Source organism: Sprattus sprattus, assembly GCF_963457725.1.
Source record: "Sprattus sprattus genome assembly, chromosome: 4".
NCBI lineage: Eukaryota > Metazoa > Chordata > Actinopteri > Clupeiformes > Clupeidae > Sprattus > Sprattus sprattus.
The window spans coordinates 18,594,985-18,613,417 of record NC_137923.1 but is presented as its reverse complement, the minus strand read 5'-3'; the positions used below and the strand labels follow the sequence as shown (position 1 = coordinate 18,613,417).

General features: G+C 45.9%; 1 protein-coding gene across 2 annotated transcripts in view; it reads left to right on the top strand.

Annotated features, from left to right (window-relative positions):
- Nucleotides 1-18,433, top strand: part of gpc5c (glypican 5c) — a 145,361-nt gene that overhangs the window by 16,253 nt on the left and 110,675 nt on the right. For both annotated transcript variants that reach the window (XM_080836533.1, XM_080836532.1), the window contains exon 3: nt 8,826-9,523. In XM_080836533.1, coding sequence (XP_080692659.1) covers nt 8,826-9,523 — 698 coding nt within the window. The remainder of the gene's footprint in view (nt 1-8,825; nt 9,524-18,433) is intronic.

Sequence of the window (18,433 nt, the reverse complement as noted above, 5' to 3'; positions counted from 1 at the left end):
TGAGAATGATATGGAAATCCCCAACTTTTTTTCTTATTTTTTATTTTCATCACTTTTCGTTTTTTTTTTTTATCTTTTCATCGGTCCCCCTTTTTGGTGGTTTGATTGACTTCCAACATGAAATCACAATTTTGTATGTCTGCCAGGCCATACTCTGTGTTCATATATGTCTTGGTTACATAGTTATTAGCCTGGCTTCTCAAAATGGCTTTCCATTTATTTTAGCCCCCATTGTGGCAGGGGAACTTTAGGCTGTGATTACAGTGCTGAAGTTTGGTTCTGTAGAGTTCACTCAAACTCATCAAGCCGTCTCACACAGCATGGCGGCTACGGCGCTCATCAAACAAGGGGTTTGACAGAACAAAGGGTTTCCTCTCTCATTATCAGTCTGCTGTCCCGTCCGGTTCTCCATTGGCCTTCTCACCTCTCCAGCTCAATATCCTCTCCTGCCCACCCTGCACACCTGCACTCTTGAGATGAAAAGTTGCTATTTTTAGTTCGCTTTCATCCTGGCAGGCTCTCCCCTCTGTCCTCCAGTAGATTGTCTGTCCTAGTTTAAAAAGTTGGTCCAACGTGGTCCTCGCGGATCCATGAAAAAAAACACCTCCATTTTTTTTTTTGTCCCCAGTCATACGTCTTTATGGACAGCATCTATATCTGAGTGAGTCAGACTATCCAGCGGTCCAGCAGTCCAGACCGCAGCAGCCTTTGGGGAAGTGGGGCCTTTTTGCTTTTCCACAACCCTTCCATAGTGATTTGTTTTTCTTCAGTGTTCAGCGTCCTCCACAGTTTTTTCACTATCCCTCCATCCTCCCATCCACTCTCCCTGTGCTGCTGCTGCTGCTGCCGGCGTCTAATAGGGGGAGTGAATAACGAGGGCTGTTGTGACCTTGTGTTGTTGTCCCGCAGCAGGAGTCTGCTGCTGCTGCTCCTCTGTGCTGGAATGTCACTTTCGGACAAACACTGCCCCCCCACCCCCACCCCCCAATACTTCCTTGTCCTTCCCACCAGCAGCACCCCAATTCTCCCAGACTGCTTCCCAAAACATTGACTGACCCCCCACCCCTCACACTCTCCCAGTGAAACACAGTCACCCCGATGCATCGTCCCCCCCACCCTCCACCCCCACACGGCATCTGTGGAATTGTTTATGTTGGAGCGTTTTGATATAACGGGGGCAGCCATGTTAATTACAGTCCTGCTGATGGATGGAGAGGTGGAGAGAACATTCCCCCTTACACTACACCCCCACCTCCCACCTGTTGACCCCCTGACAGGAGCACCACAGGGGACCCTCCAAGCTCTGATTGGGGGGGGGGGGGGGGGGGGGATTTGGAAGCGGGAGGATAGAGGGGAATGCAAGAGGTGAAAGGGGACAGAAGCAAATGTTTCTTGTGTCTCACTGCACAGCTTTTCCAACCCCCTTGAACACACATACACAAACACACGCACACACACACACACTGACATTGGCGTTGTAGTCAACAAATAATTGTTGTCATTTTCATAAAAACTGAAAATGATTTCGTCCTCACTGAAGGCTTTGACCAGGACAGCATGTGACTGACTGACTTCATATTTTCTAATTAAAACAGGATATTTAATCCTGGCGCATGTGTGCGCTCTGTCCCGTAGCTGTTGCGTGACCTGTCTGAAACACTAGCCGGTGCCTGGGATTAAAATGCTTATTGGGGTTGCTGGTAGGCAGGTCGGCCAGCCTTCTGGCGGAGCGCTGTCTGCGCACCCTCGCTCCAGCCTGCACGGGGGCCTCATCAGTGCCAGGGTCAACAGGGTGCCTGCGGTGATGAACTACCACCACTGCTGCTACTGCCACTGCTGCAGCCCACAACTGGCCTGGTCCAGCGGCATTCCTGCATCACCCTCTTCTGTGGCGCGGCTGGCCCACTCGTAGTTTTCTGTGGTTCTATGCATTTATTTATTTTCTTTCTTGCTTTCTTTCTTTTTCTTTCGAGGGGCGCTCTGCTCTGCTCTTTCCCACATCCTCTCACCCACCCACCTCACCGGGGTCGCCACCTCAGCCTGGAGCCACGTGTCTGGTGCCCGGGAGCGACATGGCACCCATGCTGCGGTGGTGGGCTGGAAAAAAACAGGCGCTCTAAAATGGCCCGATACGGTCCAGTGCCTGCTGCCTGCTGGGAAGTGGCTTGCATATGAGCACCATCAGAGGGAATTTGGGTGAGGGGTGGGGTTGGGTCTGCCATTTTTGCGGTCAAGATGGCGGTGCAGCCTCCATAACTATTTGTTTTCGCGTCAAGCTGAAGTGCCATTAAGTCGTTAGTTTAGCGGGGGCCTCCCATATCGGAAATAGCCTGGGTCATTTAGTTGATTAGAAATTTATGAAAACCCCACTTGGGGCTATCTTAAGAGGCAGTGTAACGTCCCATTACAAGGTTGTAAATCCAAGACTTGTGTGCCCTTTTCCCTCTGCAGAGCCATGCTACTACCAGCCTCTTAAACTGATTTATATTGTGTTTATGCCATGAAAGACTGCTTAATTCAACAACCTCCACAAAAAAGCTTCTGCAGACAATTGTGGTTAAAGCAAGCAGTGATCAGGGGCCACACAGTATCACTCTCAAACCTTCAGACGTCTTATTCTCTGTCTGTTTTACGAAAATTATTCTGGTAAATTATCCACTCAAAAGCACTCCCTTCAGGGCTCCCAAAGCAAAGTTTAGTGGCTCAAACAGTGTATTGTTCGGTCCGAGTCACTTTTGAATGAAGTACTGTACCTTTTACACAATGGCAAGTGTCTTGCCATAATTTTCGAACTCCCCGGTCTCAAGCTAATCAAACTGCCTCTCGGTCAGACACGTCTCATGTAACCCGACCCCCAGCACTCCAGGGCTTCTGGGAACCCATCACCCTCTTTCGTCCTTGGAGAGCCTGTTCTTACCCCATCATCACCTCTCCATCTCCACATGGTCAGGACCTCTACATTACCACCTCAGCTGGAAACGAGAGTTGACCTTTACAGAATTAAATTTGATGGCTTCTCAGGTGGACTCAATGTCAAGCCCCCACACCAATAGTTACTTACCATTGCATTGCAATTTCAATTAGATTCAATTCAATTGTATTAGTTTATATAATGTCAGTAACGATAGACTTTGTCTCAAGACAGAGTCCAAGGACTGAAATCCCTTCTCACATATGAACTATGTTATATAAGTCTGGAAAAGGCCAGATGTTATTTCCCACGTGATGTAAGTGTGAGTGTTCATTGGGGAATTGGTAAATATGCAGATGGCTTGCATGTCCTGTCTCGTGAGGCTCAAGGCCCAGGTCACAAGGGTGAGCCAGGTTGTGTCAGAATACCGCAGGGGGAGTTTCGGTGAAGAAGCTCTCCACCTCTCTTCTGCGCTCTGTCATGGCCCATTCAATAGTGTGTTACTTGCAGACGCCGGGATTGATTTCATGCGGATGTGTCCTCTGATTTATGGATAGTTTCAAAGCTAAACGCGTAAAAAGGAACGGCTTAAGAATGAAACCTGGGCTTTGTCAGAGGCCTTTCTTTAAAACCACTCAGCCCTGACAAAAAGTTCATGGGACGGAAAACTCCGGAACAGAACAGCTTGTCATGGAAAGATGAGCGTTGTGTGACACAAGGGGGAAATAAAGCTCTCTGTTGCCCTAGTGCTAGCTCACCTCCCTTGCCACGCTCGCTTGCTGGCAGATGCAGGATGTTACTATAGCAATGAAAACTGTGTACACGCACTGGCCATCTGATGTGGCCAAACCATTACTCGCATTTTATACCCACCCCAAAGATGGTCGTCCAGCTACACCTAATGATCCCACCTCTGTCTGTACACGTCACTTTACTTTTATTTCATTCACTCACTCTTTCCCTCAGCTAATTTACTCTGTCTATCTCTACTTCTCTCTCTCTTTCATTCTTTCTTGCTCTCTGTCTTTATTTGTCTCTGCTTACTGTCTTTCAATCACTCTTTCCTTCAGCTATTTCACTCTCTCTCTGTCACTACCCCTTTCTCTCTCTCTCTCTCTCTTTCATTCTCTCTCTCTCTCTCTGTCGTTATTTCTCTCTGCTTGCTGCTGTGGGCAGTTGCGTGCCTGGGAGCAATGTTGCACGCGGTGCCCGGCGGGCCCCGGGCTGCTTTTGGCAGTTTTACTGAGGCCCCGTGGCATGAGGCAGCCTCCTAAAAGCTGTAACGTAACCCTGGCACATTCTGCGGTCCAAAGTGCACTGTGGTTTTTCGGCTCTCGCTCCAAGCAGTCTTGCCTTTACATGCTGGCACCGGTGCTCAGCCCCGAGCGCTGGAACGCCATCGCACAGGAGCTGGCACCCCCTCCACGCTTCTTTCCTTCTCTCCTTTCCCTCACTCTGGCTCTCCTTCTCTCTCTGTCTCTGTCTATTCCTACATTCACACTGTATGCTTCATCACTTTTCCTATCAAATGTACATATATTGTTTGGTTACATTTAGAGTACTTGAACAGCAGTGTATGATTGACCTTCCCCTCTGAATGTTGACCTCTGTTCCCCTGTTTATGTCAACTGTCTCCACGTCACCTCCTGTCTCTCACTCAAACTTCAAAAATGCTTTATTGGCATGACAATAACATTTTATGCTCTCGCAAAAATGTATCTCTCCTACCATTGTGTCTCTCAAACACGTCTCCAGGGGCAAATACCATAACTCTCTCTCACTCTCTCTCTCTCCCTGAGCAGTAAATGAGGAAAAGCCCAGACGGCTGTGCTCCCGAGGGTCTCTCTGTCTGTGTGATTTCAGGAGCGGGTGAATACGCGCTCATGAGCATTACAAATTAGCCCTCTTTTATTGGGAAGCGCTTTCGATCCCTTGGTGTGGTTCTGCAGCAGTGCGCGGCAGAGGGGGGCAGAGCAGCGCTAGTTTGTGCAGCTGTTGTGTGGGAGAGAGCACGGCTGCTGTTGTTTTTGAGCCCTTTGTGCAGGGAGGAGGCAAGGTCCTCCTGCAGCACACACACACACACACATTGAATACTAGTCTGGCTAACGTGTGTGTATGATTTTGCTTGATCAATGATGCGAATGGTAGAAATATATATTTTTTTATGTTGAATTACCCGTCGTTCTGCATTTACGTAAAGGATTTAATTTCTTTTTGTGTACACGTGTTGGCTGTGTCTATGCGTTGGCTATGTGTGATATCAGTGTTAGTATGACATCATATTCCCTTGTCATATTCCTGTTTCTGGACATGGCGTTTTTATTAAATGTGTTATACATACATGCATTTATAAATCTCAGATTTTCAATCTGTATGGGAATGTTTATTTATTGTATAGAAGCTTATTCCTTGACAGTTGAACAAATCACATAGTTGAGTTTGTGGTATGTGTATATTTATACTGGATGCAACGATACGTGAGAGTATCACAGTGTTTGTATGTGTTTGTGTGTGTGTGTGTGTGTGTGTGTGTGTGTGTGTGTGTGTGTGTGTGTGTGTGTGTGTGTGTGTGGGTGTGTGTGTGTGTGTGTTTTTGTGCGCAATAGAGGATCTGTGTGTGCGTTGGGGAGTTTATCTGGCGTGTGTGTTGTGTCTGTGCAGTATGTGTGTGTGTATGTATATAATCGTGTGTGTTGCGTTGGCATGCTCTCCCCCCTGTCTCAGTTTCGCTGCAGTTGCTGCTGCTCCTCCATCTGCCAGCGTGCTTTGGGGCTGACATCAGAACGCAGGGAGAGTCGCTGACCCATCCTGTCCCCATCCCTTCCCATCCTGGTCCCGTCCTGTTTGTCTATCCGTCCGTCTGTCCTAGACAGCCAGAGCCATCGTGTCCACTCACTGTCACTCAACTGACCACAGAGCCTCCTGCAAACTTGCTCTGGCATGTGTCAGGGGCCCCACAGGGACCGTCAGTGTGTGTGTGTGTGTGAGTGTGCATCAGTGTGTGTGTGTGTGTGTTAGAGTGTCTATCAGTGTGTGTGTGTGTGTGTGTGTGTGTGTGAATGTGTGTTTGAGTGTTCATCAGTGTGTGTGTGTGTGTGAGTGTCTATCAGTGTGTGTGTGTGTTAGTGTTTTTCTGTGTGTGTGTATGTGTTCTGTCAGTATCATGAATATTATGTGGCTAATTAGAGTTTGAGTTGAAGTTGAAGTTTAAAGTGTCCTGTGACAGAAAGTGTCCTTTGTATTGAGTGGACTTGATAACAACCTATATACAGTATATATATATATAGGTAAAAGTCCTATCTTTGTGTGTATAGCCTATGGGTTATAGGATAACTATACCTTATTTATTCTTTATATGTGCCTGTCTTCGTGATAGAGAAGGAGAGGGGGACAGCCTTGTTTTGTAAGACTCCATCTCATATTTGTAACATATCAGATTCTGCTTAGGAGAAGGCTTCTGGGGGGCTGATGTGAGTCACCTCCTCACACACTTACCCACCAGGCTCTCAAGAAGCTGCACCTCCTCCCTCACTCACCCACCAGACTCTCAATAAGCTGGGACCTGGCAGGATCACTGCTCTTTCTTATCCCAGTAGTTTGGGAAGTTGTCTGTGTCTGTGAGTGCATGCTTATGCATCACCATGGTTAGCGTAGCATAGCGTCTAATCCTTTATGGCTCCTGTGGCTAGCCAATGGGGTGCTCTCCCACATGCAGTGATCTATGGGAAGTTGTCCGCTGATGACTGGGGAGACAGAGAGCAAGCAGGCCGCCACGAGAGAAGTGCCTCACTTCTGGGGGGTGATTTGTGAGTTTGCGTGCAGAAGAGGATCAAGAGAAGAGGAGAAGAACATGCAGAGAGGAGGCGAGAGAATGGGAGGAGTGGGAGAGGGGGCTACATGGAGGAGGAGGCAAAGAAGGGAAGGGGTGAGTGGGTGGTTGGTTGGTGGAGGTATGTTGTGTGCCAGACAGCTCAGATAAAGTTCTCTCTATTTTTGTCGTAGGGTATGGCGAGGGCCCTGAGTGCGGGCATAAAGGGCGCTTTAAAAGAGCTTAGAGGGCATTCCACGTGCGCCTCCCGCCATAGGCAGCCCTGGGAGTGACTGACTTCCTGACGTATCTCATATGATCGCAGACTTGGCCTTTAACCCAGAATGCCCCCCAGCTCTCGTCTCCTCTATAAAGGTGCTGATCATCAATCTCGAGGTTGTTGGGGGTTTGTCTGAATAGCTACACTGGCATAAACCTACACACACACACACACACACACACACACACACACACACACACACACACACACACACACACACACACACACACACACACACACACACACACACACACACACACACACACACACACACACACACACACACACACAGGTGGTGCTGGCAGTGATTGACTTCCAGTCATATCTCATAGGATTGTGGAGCTGACCTTTGACCCAGAATCCTCTCTGGCTCATATCTCTGTAGAGGTGCTGATGCGGGCGCTGAATGGCAGAGGGACGGCTCATTTAGTTTGTGTTCATTCAGCTCCCAACCAGGAGGGCTTTATCATCTCTGAACATCTCCATTAAGGATGCTGGGGTGTGTGTGAATATCTGGGTATGTGCATGTGAATGTGCTTGAGGGATTATAGGGTGTGTTTAGAATAGAAAGAGATAGGGAGAAGGATAGAGAGAGTCTGTGTGTTTATGCGATGTGATAGAGAGAGAGAGAGGGAATAGGTGACAGTAATGAAAAGTAATATGGAAAAGTGAAGAGAGAATGAGATGAATGAGATCAGGTGGTCTCTGCTGTTAGTGAAAGCTGTTCAGGCCTGGTCGTGTTGAGAGTGGTCGATACAGTCCATCCAGCACACACACACACACACACACACACACACACACACACACACACACACACACACACACACACACACACACACACACACACACACACACACACACACACACACACACACACACACACACACACACACACACTCACACTATCACACAGACTTACACATACACACTACATAGGGACAACTATAAACACACACACGCAATGTAAAACTGAAATCTGTGGGAAAAAGAGATGTGTGGCACCAAATATTTACTCTTCGTGTCTCCAACCATTTTGTTGTTGTTGTTTACGCTCTGTGCTTTCCCTTGTTTATAAGACCCTTCTAGAACAGTTGTCTAATTGTGTGTGTGTGCGGAGGATCTTGTGGGCTAATGTTACAGTAATGCAAGTGTGATTGTGCTGCTGCGCCTGTGTGTTTGTAGGAGCATACTGAACATTCTGATGTTTCTCTACCTCTGTGACCTCACAGTCTGTCTAAGCAAACATGCCACAGATGCTCCTCTGCATTCTTCTCCTTTCTTCCCTCTGATCCATCTACAACACTAATCTCTCCCTCTCTCTCCCCCCCTCTTTCCACTCTGTCTCTCTCTCCCCCTCTTTCTTCCATGTCTCTCTCTCCCTCTCCTTCCTCCCTGTCTTTCTCTCCCCCTCCCTGTCTCTCCTTCCCTCTCCTTCCTCCCTGTCTCTTTCCCTTCCCTGTCTCTTCTTCACTCTCCTTCCTCCCTGTGTCTCTCTTGGCTTCTTTCCTCCCTGTCTCTTCTTTTCTCTGTTTTGCTCTCTCTCTTTGTCCATCTCACGGTCCTCTCTCCCTCCTTCAAATAAAAAGGATGTTATGAATTGACCTGTTTCTGCAGAGGTTTTAAGGGGATGGTGTGAAATTTGGGATGATGGGCAGATGGCTTTTAAAAGTATCAGGGGGAACTTGCATACAGTATATGTGCGATTGTAAGCTTTGTGTGCGTGGAACTTTAATGTCGTATGTGTTTTATAATTGTGACTATGTGAGAAAGTATGAAAAGTTTTAATAAAAGACTGTTAAACTCTTCTGCCTCTCTCTCCCCCTTAGACACGTTCCAGTCCCTGATGACATTCTCCATGACCCACATCAGCTCCCTGTTTGAGAGCTCCTACTCCAGCCTGTCCCTGGATGCCAGCCCGCTGATCACGCAGCTCTTTTCCCAGCTCTCGCTTTTTGTGCGTGGGGGCAACGCATCAGTGGAGGCCTCTGTGCACCGGTTCTTCGACGACCTCTTCCCTCTGGTGTACGGGCGTCTGGTGAACCCCGGCGTGGCAGCGAGCCTCGCTGGCGAGCGTCTGGACTGCCTGCGCATGACGCGGCAGGACATGAACCCGTTCGGCGAGCAACCTAGGGCGCTGGCACGCGAGCTTGGAGCTGCGCTACGGGCGGGCCGGGCTCTGACGCAGGCGCTGGGTCTGGGCATGGAGCTGATGAACGCCACGGACGCCGCCATGCTGACACGTGACTGCTCGCGCGCACTCGCTCGCATGCAGTACTGCTCCCACTGCCGTGGCCTCACGCTCATCAAGCCGTGCCCGGGGTACTGCCTGAACGTGCTGCGCGGCTGCCTGGCCAGTCTCACCGAGCTCAACCTTCCCTGGCGTCGCCATGTGGCACTGCTGGAGGACCTGACCCATGCCGTGGCCGGACAGCACAGCCTAGAGCTCGCCCTGCTCGGGGTGGAGGGGAAGGTCAACGATGCCATCCTCTTTGCGCAGCTGCACGGGCCCAGGCTTGCAGCCACGGTAAGAGGAACACACACATGCATGTACACACACCATTGTTTCCTACAGACCTGAACAAATACTTAGGTGGTGGCCGGCGGAATGGGCCTATATTACCTGCCGGCACAAAAATGGTCTACTACATGTAACAAACAACAAATAAGTGTAACCTTATATATAATATTTTGATTTATTTATATTATTTATAATGAATTCCATATAATATATTCAAGATCCACTAACCCACCTTCCCCTCCATCCACCCAAATGGGAAGAGTAAGACAAAATAAAAAAATAAAAAAGGATAAAACATTCGGTACAGAACAGTACAGTTGGCACTGTTTGGAAATTTGCTGCTTGGTCACCTGCACATGTCTCTACCACACTGGGTCCTGCTTCCTCTCCCTCAGCGCTCTTACTACTTGTGCCAGCAGCTTAACTGACCGACTGGAATGTTGAAAAGCTTGAATCTAGTTTGGTCTCTGCATTTCGTCTCACTGTTCACTGCAATTGTAAATTCACGTCCGATTAATGCCTTCTGCATTTATTTATTGCCATTTCACGGTAAATACTAATATTGGCTAAATAACCTGTGGTGCTGTGTATCTCTCGTCATCACCCATATTGTCTTCAAATATTTTTCAATGCTCTTATCTGCTGAGTAAATGCATGGAAAATAAGTATATATCTAACTGCCATAGCCTAAAGAGAAAACTAATTATAATCTTTATTATATTTAGCCAGAACAACTTTGCTGCATGTTGCGCTATAGTCAAATTACATGCGCTGAATAGACTCTTGAGTCTTGTAGCGACAAACACACCATAGTTGCCGCTTTCTTTCATAGAATTTGAAGCCACTACCAAAGTCAAAGAACAATTACACAATAAGGAGAAAAACTGTTCCTTTATCTGGTTCTTGCTTGTAAAACCGTGTCCGTGTCTTCTAAGATAATGCGGAAACGTCCCCCTCTCTCTTGCGAAGTACAGTGAGGGGACATTGTCCACTAGTTCATCGATCACGGCTGGCGACGTTCTTTTGGATGGATGAAAAAATAAACTTAAAAAAAGGCTAGAATGCCAAATATACTTTGGCAGCCATTAAAATACCTGGGGGACCGTCCAAGTAAAGTGCACATGCGCACACACACATACACACAGTCACTTACTAATCTGTCCACATGAAAAGTCATATAAGCCTGTGGTTTCCAGTGGGGTGGATATGGAGTAGGGATAGATAGAACACATAGATATGCAAGGCAGGGGGGCTCCAGGAACAGGATCAAAGCTCACATTACAAAGACTGATTTGCATGAATCAGACACAATCTACATACACTACTACAGCATGCTACATACCAAAATCTTAAATGTATGTAAATAATCGATTGAATACACATCTACGAAAACAAACTAGATACCAAAAATACTGATAAATAATCCATACGCCTATATATGCAAAATCACTCTCACGGGTGCTAGAGGGTTTCCAGTAAAGAATGCCGTAGCTTCAGAGACATACTGTATTAACTTATATGAAAGGAATTCGTCTTTTCAGCTTTGGGCTCTCATGGCAGAATAAGACTTAGATCCAGATCCACTCTGGCCAATGAGGCCCCAACACAACAGTTGACATTTTCACTAACCCTAGAGACTCTACTTTCATTGGTGTATTGACCCCCCAGCTCACTTTACAAGTATGCAACTTCTTAATTAGAGAGACCTGAGTGCAACAAAGTAGTGGTTGTGGCTCTGTAAACCAGACAGAGTTCTCACTAACATTGTAGTACTATTGCAGCCTGTCGCTCTCTCTATCTGTCTGTCTGTCTCTCTCTCAATCTCTCTCTCTCTCCATCTATCTATCTATCTCCGGCTGTGGGTTGTATGCAACCCGGTAACCCTTCACCCCCCGCAGGCCCTGGGCTGCTTGGCATGGTAACCCGACCCCCCACCCCCCTCCCCCCCCCCCCCCCCCCCCCTCCCCAGCCCAAGGTCTCAGCAGTATCGCCAGCATCCAGCAGTATCAATGTGCCCCCACTGCTCTCAGTGCCAGCTCAGCACTGATATCTTAGATTGGGTTTACCGACACATTTGCTTACACACAGACATTTACTTGCGCTGTTCACTGGCAGTCAGTGACACAAACAGACATGTACACAAGCACACACACACACATACAAATCCCTACAGGATTTTGCGATTTTGCGATCTTGCGAATTGTTTTATTTAGTTCAAAATCATTGCAATTTTGGAAAATTGCCATACACACAGGCACACACACAGACACACACTCACTCAGGCATACCCATGCACGCACACATGTGCATGCACACTCCCTCACTCAAAACATACACACACATACAGAAACATAACCTCACTCTCACTAACTCTCTCACATTCTCGCCTGCATTCTCAGACACAAATATTCCTAGATGGAACACTTTCACAGTTCTTAGTAAGAATGCTTCTTTGGCACAGCCGCAAAGTTGGGTCTTTATCCTTGAGAGGAGCACAGATAGCTTGAATGTCAGTTTTGTTGTAGAGACAGACATGGTTGCAGTAACATTGCAACCGAATGCCCAGTGATCTCATGGGAAAGGATGAGAAACTTTTATTATATTTATTATGTGTAATCACTAACACACCCAACTGAATCGCTTGTGTTCTCTCTTTCTCATTCTTTTCCCGATTTTCTTCCCCTCCAATCTTCCAATGTTTGTAGTATTTCAGGGATATCAGGTAATTATAGGATAAAACCCCTGAGTAACATATACATAGTTTCACAATGCACTCTTTCATAGGAGGATTCCCTCTGTTTTCCTCTCTGCTCTCTCTTTCATGCAAACTCTCTCTTTCCCTCCCTTTCCCTTAAGTTAAGTCATGGTCTTGGTCTTCCTGCGGACTGTAGTGGGAATGCTTCTTTCTGTCTGTTTTCCTCGCTTCTTAAATGAGCTCCAGAGATCTCTGCAACCACTAATGGATGGGAAAGCAATGACTGATCTGACAGTATCCCCCACTCTCTCCTTACATGAGGTTAGCTGGTCCCATCTTTGGGCCAGCAGTAACTGCGATGCTCACAGTCCCATCCAAAGCTCAAACACACCCACACCCACACCCGCACGCACACATACACACACATACTCACTTACACCACACAAATACGCGCCAGTTGCTACAACCACAAATACACTCACGCCATCACACACACACACACACACACACACACACACACTCACGTCCCCCGATCTTTGAGGGCAGGACAGCTCCCCGCCTCGAAAGCCACCAGGCTCATTCTGAGGTTGTTTGTGACCAGGCAGTTTTTCTGCCTGACACACACTTACATAGTAAGTGTCTGCACAGTCCCATGGACTGCAGGGTCCGTCGTCCACCCCCTTCCCCCCTTTTGGCGAAGTGGTATAAGACATAGGAAGACATTGTATAGCCTAAATGTCAATTATGAAATGACAAACACATACAAATAAACAAGAGGCGTTGAAACAATGTGCACCAAAGATATATGACAGCGCTAAACAAATGATTTGGTTGAGAAAGTGCTACGTCCTCCAAAACCTGTTGAGTTGAAAGCCCACTCACAACGTCAAGGTACAGGCCACGCCTGGGATGTTAGTTAGACAGGACAAGTCAGAAGACAAAGTTAATGACTAGTTTGCACTAGTTTACTTTTTTTTTTAAACAGACAGAGGAAAAATTCAGAAGGGCAGAGAAAGCTTCTAAGTGCAACTTCAGTTATAAGCACAGGAGGGCATATAATCACCTCTGAACTCACCTTGAAAGGCTGATTAAAAAGGAAAGATTCAGCCTATCCTTTCTTTCCCTAAGCAGTTCTTTTCCTGCCTTTGCTGTCTTACATTCTGATACGTCCTTTCTCTCATGTTCAACGTTATGTACAACGTTATGTACAGGTTATTTAGCATATATGTAATGTTTATGTCATTGACTTATCTAATGGTCACAAAACACGTAGGTGTGGGCCATAGAAAAATGCTGTTCAGTTTCCTTGCTTTTTTATTTAATGCATTTAACCACTAGGTGAAGTAACAACCTGGCAAGGTCACAAGTAGACATACAAAGCGTCTCACTCACCTTGTAGATCAGGGCCTCGTTTCCCGATAACGACGTATCTTAACGGCCTACGTGGATTTTCGCGACATCGTACACTAAGTAACACTTTCTATTAACGTGCGTTTCCCAACCATCAACTTAAAGTCAGGTGCACGAGCGCAACGTGCACGAGTTCTTAAGTAGCTCTTAGGAGCTGTTTATGTCAGGTTAACCTGTTTACGTTAATTGCTGTGAAATTAGCTAGCCTATGCGTGCATCGAACGTGCAATGTGCACTGAATTCGGGGCGGGGATAGTAACGCCATCTCCAGCAGAGTAGCCTATTTAAACTGTGTTCCTATTGTAAGGACATTTATTACGATCTGTCTGAGAGTGGGCTGTCAAAGCTAGCATCATCGAAGTCATACAGTACAGTAGGCTACATACATTCAATAAAATTAACCTACATTTGAGTCCAACTGCATGACCATTCTTACCCTACACTTACCCTTACAATAAAGAAGTGATCCTATTTCAACCATAACTTCATTTTAAATAATGTCTTTCTTTATGACATTTAGTTTATAGTTTAGACAGCAACGTTGACATCTACAGTATATTCAACTGCATCCACTACATAATCTCAAACTTTATTTGTTGGTAACTCTCCAAAAAGGCTACCATTAACACATTTCTTAATTAAAAGGAAACATGCATCACAATAATACTTCAGTGTAACCTGTACCTATGTAGAGTGCAAATATGTCTTGCCATTACACTACCCAACAGCCCTACGTCTGCTAACACTACAGAATGCATAATTCCTACGGGCACTGCACTAGTTTTGTATAGCCTAATCTTTATTTTCAAATACTCAATATTCTTTATTTCTATTTTGATGGGAATAGGCAGGTGAAACAATGACATTCTCATGATGTGCTATACACAGAAACATCGTTTGGATTTCTTCTACAATAGGCCGAACGACACCCCTGGATAAGGTGTCGAGGGGGTTGAAGCGTACGTCATGCGTGACTGTATGAGCTATGAAACTAGCGATTTAAAAAAAGTTTCAATGAAGAACATAGTTGCAAATATATATGTATACAACCATATAGCTATAAAGCTACCATATAAGCCAATGGAGTGGTGGCATAAGCGCTAATTGTGCCATAAAACTACTGTTTGAAAGCTTCAGTTAAGACCGACATACTCTACATTGGTCGCGTAGCACATTTCAGATCAAACCGAGTCATTATAAACATATAAAAAGTTGTGTAGATAGCTTTATTAATGTAAAATATTCCTCGCTTCAAGTAGCCATGTTTTTTTTTTTAAATTCCCCTTTCTTCCGAACGACGGTCGAACGACGCCCCTGGTGGATTAAATCGCTAAGTGTGAAGTTACTACTGGTCCTGGCCACACGTAGAATTCTTCTCAACGAAAGATACACTTAAGCTAAGTGTGCCGTTGGGAAACCCGTCTGCAACGTAGGAATCCTCTTACGAGCGATTTCAAGTGCTTTTTAGGCTAAGTGCGCGTTCGGGAAACGAGGCCCAGTTCCGCCTCCTGGTCTTCTTGGCAAAATTATCAATCATTCTGTCATATCAGGCCGGCAGGGATTTCACTCTAAGGATTTAACTATTTTGCCTTCTGTTGAACGGAACAAGTTTTGTAGTCACTCCTGTCCCATGGTATTGCATGTGTTACTTTTCAAATGTTTTACACTTAAAATGCTTCTCTTCATGCCAGCATTTCAGATATCTCACCTATTGTTGCACTTTAGCACACCAGCTTATAGACCGTTGTCATTTTCTTGTCAAGTTCACCCTGTTTAAAAAATGCAATCAGGTCACAAATCTTTTCTTTGCAGCAAGAAGATCCCTTCTCTGAGTACAGAATTTGCAACTCTGCCATTAACCAAATCAGAAACAAATATCTCGCCATATCCATTCACTAAGCATGTCTACACTTCAAGCCTACGCTACTTGCCATTTATTAAACAGTTCAAGGAAACTCATGTCATCCATGTTGGCAAAGCGCTCCGTGATTTGGTTGATGAGGTTGTTAAAGACAAACATGCACACACCCCTGTAGTGCTGTTTTGAATCTTAACCAGCAGAACCTAAGCGTCGTCTTTTCCTTGGGTTACTTGCTGGACGTTGGTCATGCTGGCAGCCTTTTCGTAAATAATGCAGAATGACGCCTTTGATCTCTTCTTAATGGCATAGGGCAAATCAGGGCTAATCTATTTTATTTTGCAGAAGTCCACATCTGCAGCTCTCTGTTGCAAAATTTAAAAAACAACATCTGTGTCTGCAAGAATCTGCTTATATGTCAGCAAAGATGAAAACAAATCGAGTGGGGGCAATTCCAGGAAGGCATGTGCAATGACATTCCTCCAAAAACATCATTCTCTTAGTTGCCTTGCTGAAAAATGCTGAAAAGCCCAATTCTTGCCTCTGGGATGTACTTCGCTCCTTGACCCAGGATCGAGCCGATGTGTATAACAGTTGAACGAACTGTGCATATGGAGCAACTGCTTTCACTTTGGCCTGCAGTCTATTAAGTGCTGATGTCATGACAGCTGCCCCATCATACGTTTGCCCAATGAGTGTGTTTCTGTAGTCATAAATCACATTTCCATCACTCCAAAATAAAACACGGACTCAATCACTCCAGTAGCATCATTGCACGATTATGGACAGTTGTGCTTTGCATGAAATGTTGGTGGTCTCGTCAATCTACCAAGCAATCTGGTTTTTAATGTCCTCTTGAATGGCAGTTGCAAGTGCCTCAATCAGATAATTTTAATTCGACGATATTACTATATTTAAGCTGTATAACAGTGTTTTATGCAATTGTATAAAATAAACCAGTGTATTAACCACAGTTTATTTAATGTAACATCGTCAGGTCGCGTAAAACTAAATGCCATACAGTTATGGTGCGAGCGCTTCTTACCATTTAAAAGTTGTAGGGGATGAGCATTTCAAGAAAAAAAGCTACACCCTTTCCTTGCACGTACCAACACACACATATAGGCTACCTCATTCCCACCCACAGTGAAACCCATGCATTTATTAAGAGTTTATTTAGTGTTATAGTGTTGTGTTAGCCTGACGATGTCATACTCATAATTCTAGTCAGAATATGAGTCTGAGATCGGACAATTGGGCTGTGATTATGGGGCGTGTTTCAACGAACCAGGAAAGAAAATTCCTCTTCGCTGAATTGGATACCTAGAACCAATCAGCGCAACGTAGTATTACCATCTGATAGATTAAACTTTTACCTGCTCCCGTAGGAAGGACGGCAAAAACATCTTTTCAATCGACAAATGCCTTGATCGCGTTTCTCTGTTCCTCTTTCAAAATGAATGCGCTGTCAATATCTGCTGAGATATGCCTGCTCACGTTACTTAATTAGCACTCAAGGCTAGAAGCTACCATTAGTTTCAACGATTATTTTGGCCAACGCGTTAGCATAACCGATCAATAATGGTCTAGAGTGCTTTAGTTAGGACCTAAAATCCTCGGCAACACTCGTTTTGCGTATACACAACTAACCGAGTCAATGTAGACATAAAAAAGTCGTGTAGATAGCTTAAATCATATAAAATATGTCCCACTAAGCTCCCGAGACGGCGCCATCTTTGTTCGATGTATATTCCGGTATATTCTATCTATATCTGTCCATCAACGTATAAAGCCCGCCCTTACAATTTGATTGGTTTAGATTGCGTTTCAACCTTTTTGAAACGTTAAATCTCTCCCAACTAACTCGATTCCAGACTGAATCTCCCAGAACAAAAAATTTGTGGGCGGAGTTCAGGCTGGTATCCAGGCTAGTGTTGTGTGGGAAAGGATGCTAAATTGTTAAGTCGAATCGTTAATATACCCCCTGGCAACCTCTGTTCGAGAAAGGGCAAGGGGGAGGGGGGACTCTTAATTGGTATCAGAGTAAGCCCTTGCTCCACTGATGTCCCATTATTTCTCTCAGGATTGTTTAATCTATATGAAGCCATTCAACACCATCCACAAGTGGTTGTGATCACTCTTCAGCAGCTGGGAAGATGTTATCCTAACCACGAGATAGCTTGGATAGTGAAAAAGCTACGATAGAAAGGAAACCCTCTGGGTGCCTGTGCAGCTTCATATTACCACAAGCTCATATTCACTTCATATTAAAATTGTTCATATTACACACGCTACCAACTACCAACTGTTATTATGCCCGGGCCTAATCTCACCCATGGTCAATGTTTCCCTCTTCCCAGCTCTCTCTTTCTGTTAATTTTTTCTTCTCTCTCACTCACCCTCTCCTCCTTATCTGCCTCTTTGTGATAGTCTCCCTCTCTCATTCTCAATCTCCTTCTCCATCTCCCCCTCTTTCTTTTGCTCTCTCTCTCCTTCCTTCCATCTCTTCCTCTGTCTCTTTATTCCTGAAGAGCCCTGGTGGCTTTGTGTGTGTATGTTGGGTGCGGGTAGCCTCCCATGAGCATATAGGCATTTGCAGGCCTCTTGCGCCTCTCTTGTCACGCCGCTCTGCCCATGGCCTAATTGGCTGCCCAGAGAGAGCGGAGAGCGAAGGAGGGGTTGCCAGGCTGGGAGCCTAACCTGGGCCAAATATGCAGGCCTTGGGCCGGGGGCTCGGCTCCACTGTTTGGTATTCATGTAGTGAGGCTTAGCAGACGTGGGGGGGGGGGTGGGGGGGGGGGGGGGGGTAGAGAGGGAGGGAGAAAGAGAAAAAGACACAGAGGGAGAGGGAGGGAGAGATGGAAAACAGAGAGGGAGAGAGAGGGGAAGAGAGGGACAGGGAGGGGGAGGAGGGAGTCAGAAAGACGGAGAAAAAGACATAGAGAGGGACAAA